The sequence below is a fragment of the Electrona antarctica genome (assembly GCF_951216825.1).
Source record: "Electrona antarctica genome assembly, chromosome: 1".
Taxonomy (NCBI): Eukaryota; Metazoa; Chordata; class Actinopteri; order Myctophiformes; family Myctophidae; genus Electrona; species Electrona antarctica.
In genome coordinates, this window is record NC_136806.1 from 10,179,466 (window position 1) to 10,184,708 (window position 5,243).

Below are 5,243 nucleotides of genomic sequence, written 5' to 3' on the forward strand. Positions count from 1 at the left end.
TGTCTGCTACAGAGCTGACAATGAGGTTATATTCCCTTCTACTCTGGAATCCTGCCTCAAAGCAGTCCAGAGGTAGAAAACTGTCGTTCCCTGATGTCATCGCTAGGGACACATGCATCAGTAAGCAGGAACTGGGGATGGCAATGAAGGACCGGGATGTCTTGCGTGTCATTGTGAAATCTACAGTATGATCACGGTCAAAAAATGATGATGATGTGTACGTGTCTAACGCTGGGCAAACTCTGAGGAAATATAAATACAGCTGATGATGATACCACAACTTAATAAACAATTATATCATATAGAATGTTAAATTATCTTAATTGTTGATCAATTTAGTTAGCAGCTAGTGTTTTTACTAAATGGTAAATGGTAAATGGTGCATTTATATAGCGCCTTTATCCAAGGCGCTTTACAGAGATTGTGCATTACATTCACCCATTCATACACCGATGGCAGCGGAAACCATGCAAGGCACCAACTAGCACATCGGGAGCAATTAAGGGTTCAGTGTCTTGCTCAAGGACACTTCGACAGTAACTCTGGGGGAGCCCGGGTTCGAACTGGCAACCTTGCGGTTACCATCCAGGCACTCTACCCCTGAGCCACCGCCGCCCCCTGCACACATTACAATTTTACATGTCAAGTAAGGATATGGCGAGCATTGAAATGCTTTTGATGGCTTATCGGGACCTTGGAGAGTATGTTGCCTCAAGAGAACTAGTGCAGATGGTGTGGTATTACATCCTATTAACCTGCAACCCACTGGAGGCATTATATTAGTCCTGCATTTCTAGTTGGTTTCAATTTCCACTTGGAATGTTGAAAGACCACAACACACGCAGCAGGTGCCACACATTTACCAAATAAGCAGCTTATTTCGTAAAATGTGTTGGCTTAAAGCTACCATTAACCCATTCTGGGCGGGAACCCCTTTTGGGTGTTTTAACCATTATTTTATCTTTTGAAAAATAGCAGATCTACAAGATCATAGATCTACGAGCTTGTTGATCTGCTATTTTTGAAAGATCGTGAAAATGTGGCGCAAATCTTTGAATATTTATTCCTTCAGAGAATGTTTTGAACTCAAATCTTTGCTTCTGGGGGGGGTCCCTGGAACAACATATTTTAAGATGGGGATCGGCGGCCAATTACATATAATTCTGGGGCTCCTTGACATGAAATAGTTTGAGAACAACTGAAAACTGAAAACTATCATGATTTAGAAGACATTAAAGGATCATGGTATCAGGTCGAAATGGGTTTAATGGAGCTAGTACAAAGTCAATTCAGGCTAACTGTTCATCACAGACAGATTGTAGAACACGATATGCCTGTGGGTATAGGGTTCTTCTTGGCCACTGTAGCTGTGTCGTTGCAAGCTGTTGAATTATACTTACAGTATAAACAAGTACAGGGTTTATGATGTCGTCCACCTATGTATGTGGGGGTGAGAAAAAGCAATTGGACTCAACATATAGCAAGCACATTATTGGTGATGCACAGTGACTCTGTTTACGCTTCAGTATTCTGGACAGACTTGGCTTATACTGGCTGCATGGTTGAGGCTAATAACCCATTTTGGGCGGGAACCCCTCTTGGTGTTTCAAGCGTTATGTTACACTTTAGCTATTGAAAAATAGCAGATCTACAAGCTCATAGCGCGGTAGGTCTGCTATTTTTGAAAAATCGTGAAAATGTAGTGCAAATCTTTGAATATATATTATTTCAGAGCATTTCAGAACATTTTTAACTCAAATCTTTGCTATTGGGGGGGGGGGGGGGGGTGTCCCTGGAACTACATATTTTCAGATGGGGGTCGGCGGACAAATCTATTTGGGGTCCTTGACATGAAAATGTTTGAGAACCACTGACATAGAAACATGGGTTTTTCAGAAAACTGTCAGGATTTAGAAGACATTTGTAGAATCGTTCCCAGGTCAAAATGGGATAAAAGAACATGGGAGTGAGGGAATAGGGCCAAGGGACCACAGAGCTGAAGGAAAATGGGCCCCTTTTATTTTGCAGAAGGAACACAGGCGTGCTCCCAGGGAATGATCTGGCTGTAGTTTTGTCAAAGGATTTATTGCTGTGAAGTTTACAGCGAGCTAAAGGAACTTGACAAACTCAATGGGTCTATTTGCAGCTCAGGATCAAAACCAATATGTGCTTGACTTGACTGATAATCACTAGTGGAAACAAGATGTAAAGTGAACCAGATATATTGTGTATAAACAGGCTAAAGGCGTAAAAAGGCTAATGAAGTGTGACATAGGCAATGAGATTATAATGATGAGTGTGGTAGTAATTATGAAAGATCATAATTATCCACGTCGTTTGCATAATATATTTTCTTTCAATGAAAGTATTGCTAGCCCACGTCCTAAAAAAATCTGTGGTGTTGTGCATTCAGAGTAAACCCCAAAGCTGTAGCATCGACCTTCATCATTTCAATTTAATTGGTCCATTACTTTGGGCTAGATGTTAAAAGGTCAACTAGAACTTTTGGCATGCAAGGTTTAAGATCATTCTTGGTTAATTGCATGGCTGACATCTTGCTGATCTGTAAATGTAGCCATTTTCTATCATTCATATAATGCCCACTGACTTCTCGTTCAAATACGCTGAGGACGTGTGTGTGTCACTGTGTGTGTGTGTGTGTGTGTGTGTGTGTGTGTGTGTGTGTGTGTGTGTGTGTGTGTGTGTGTGTGTGTGTGTGTGTGTGTGTGTGTGTGTGTGTGTGTGTGTGTGTGTGTGTCCAGAAAAAAATAATCACCTGTGTTCCCGTGAATCCAATACAGAAAATAGCACAGCTTTTATATAATCAAGTTTTTTCACTACATTTGTGCGACACTGAAATACTACAAAGTAGCATAAATGATATGCCATTAATTAATGGGAAAAGATGAAATAGAGATACAAGCTTTCTGCCAAACCGAATAGTAATATATATAAATGTGTTGATCAATACAAGGTGACAGTACAAACTGGTGATGTCATAAACAGAAATGTGTTGATCAATACAAGGTGACAGTACAAACTGGTGATGTCATGAACACAAATGTTTTTTCTTTTTTGCCTGTTTCTTTTTGTTGTTGTTGGACATATTTATCCATCCATCCATCTTCAACCGCTTATCCGTAGTCGGGTCGCGGGGGCAACAGCTCCACCAGAGTGCTCCAGACTTCCCTCTCCAGAGCAACATTAGTGACTTCCTCCTGGGGGACCCCGAGACGTTCCAAGGCCAGTGAGTCGATGTGTTTCCTCCAACTGCGCCTTGGTTTGCCCCGGGGTCTCCTCCCAGTGGAGGCGCCCGAGAGGCATCCTAACCAGATGCCCGAACCACCTCAGCTGAGGCGAAGGAGCAGCGAAGGAGCAGCGGTACTACTCCGAGTCTCTCTCGTGTGACTGAACTTGTCACCCTATCTCTAAGGGAGATGCCAGCCACCCGTCGAAGAAAACTCATTTGGCCGCTTGTATTCGCAACCTTATTCTTTCAGTCATGACCCACACTTCATGACGATAGGGGTGAGAGTAGGAACGAAGATTGCTCGGTAGACGGAGAGCTTTGCCTTCTGGCTCAACTCTCTTTTCGTCACAACAGTGCGGTACAGCGACTGCAATACCGCCCCTGCCGCTCCGATTCTCCGGCTGATCTCCATCTCCGTCCTCCCCTCACTCGTGAACAAGACCCCGAGATACTTGAACTCCTTCACCCCAGGTGAAGGAGTTCAAGGACATATTTATCCATATTAATATTCTTCCTTTTTAAAGTTCCTTTTGTATCATAATCCCCCTTTGGAAATAATGGCCTTTTGCTCCCTGATAGTGTGTGGATTGCACTTTTAATTTCTCCATTATGCAAATAGCCCAAAGAGCCATTAAGACTGGTCACATTTCACTCATGTTTCATGCATGCAGGCTCTGTGGAAGCTGTGGAAGAGGAGGCTCTCAAACAGGAGTAAAGCTTTCTGAAAACTACACCATACTAGAGGAATTAGACAGTTTTAGGGAGTTCTGTGTCTTCTGTGTCAGGCATGCCCAAATATGGACTGTTGTGATGTCAGAACAGAAGGGGTTACATTTAGGGTATTTAATCCTGTCCCTAATCAGGCGCAGGTGTTTCCAGTGGCAGAGGTAAACTTCAGTTTGAGCACACGTCTGAACTTCCTCGGCAACCGAAAGTCTAGGACTTGGGCGCTACATTTAGTACATGATCGATTCAACATGGCGACCTCCATGTGTATAAACAGATTGAATAATCTTCAAGTAAACCGAACTTGCGAAAGAAACACTCTGATCAGACGTTGCATCTATCTAAGTGTTGTTGGGTACAGGAACCGAGCAGGAACACAAGGTACGCAGGATGCCCAGGTTCATGTTCCAGTCGATCGGCTGACAGTATGTTACAGCCGGAGCAGTGGTCCAGGGGGTCAGCATGTCAATAAGGTCAGCACAAAGGCAGAGGTGCGATTCCATGTGAACACGGCAGACTGGATCGCTGAAGATGTCCGACAAAAGATCCTCGATAAGAACAGGACGCGTATCAACAAGGCAGGGGAGCTGCTGGTGACCTCGGAGCGAAGCAGGAGCCAGCAGCGGAACCTCGGTGACTGCATGGAGAAGATCTCTGACATCATGGCTGACGCCAGTGAGAAGCCATATGAACCAACCGCAGAGGAAATGGAGCTTAGAGAATCCAAGCTTGACAAGAGGAACAAGGAGCGGCTGAAACAGAAGAAGATGCTTTCAACAATCAAGCAGAGCAGACGAGAGGGTTTTGACTGAATTATTTTGAGTGTTGTTTTATTTATATTCATTTTTGTATAATGAATTAAACTTGACTGGGGAAAAAAAGGAATAAACAGCCAGTAGTACCTAAAGTATAGGACTTGGGCGCTACACTTTGGTCAAAAACTACTGTGGTTCAAGTTTACTGTTTATAGGGAACAAGTCAGGCCAGTGGGGTTCTGTTTAGGACACACACAGACAGCCTGTGTGTGTTGGTGTGGAGCAGACTGATGTGTGTGTGTGTGTGTGTGTGTGTGCGCGCGTGTGTGTTGGTGTGGAGCGGACTGATCATCTACTCTATAAGAGAGTTCTGCTGCTGTTGGTGATTGATTACACTTAACTACCACACCAAACACACACACGCCCTGTCCATGTACACACACACACACGCCCTGTCCATGTACGTGTGTCTACACACACACACACACACACACACACACGCCCTGTCCATG

At 43.9% G+C, this 5,243-nt stretch overlaps 1 protein-coding gene across 1 annotated transcript; it reads left to right on the top strand.

Annotated features, from left to right (window-relative positions):
• Window positions 1-4,227: 4,227 nt before the first annotated feature.
• On the top strand, window positions 4,228-4,788 carry LOC306943946 (large ribosomal subunit protein mL62-like; the record flags this gene model as incomplete). The annotated part of the gene is made up of 1 exon (XM_079530504.1): window positions 4,228-4,788. The coding sequence occupies one exon, from the start codon at window positions 4,228-4,230 to the stop codon at window positions 4,786-4,788; it is 561 nt and encodes a 186-aa protein (XP_079386630.1).
• Between the last annotated feature and the right edge of the window lie 455 nt (window positions 4,789-5,243).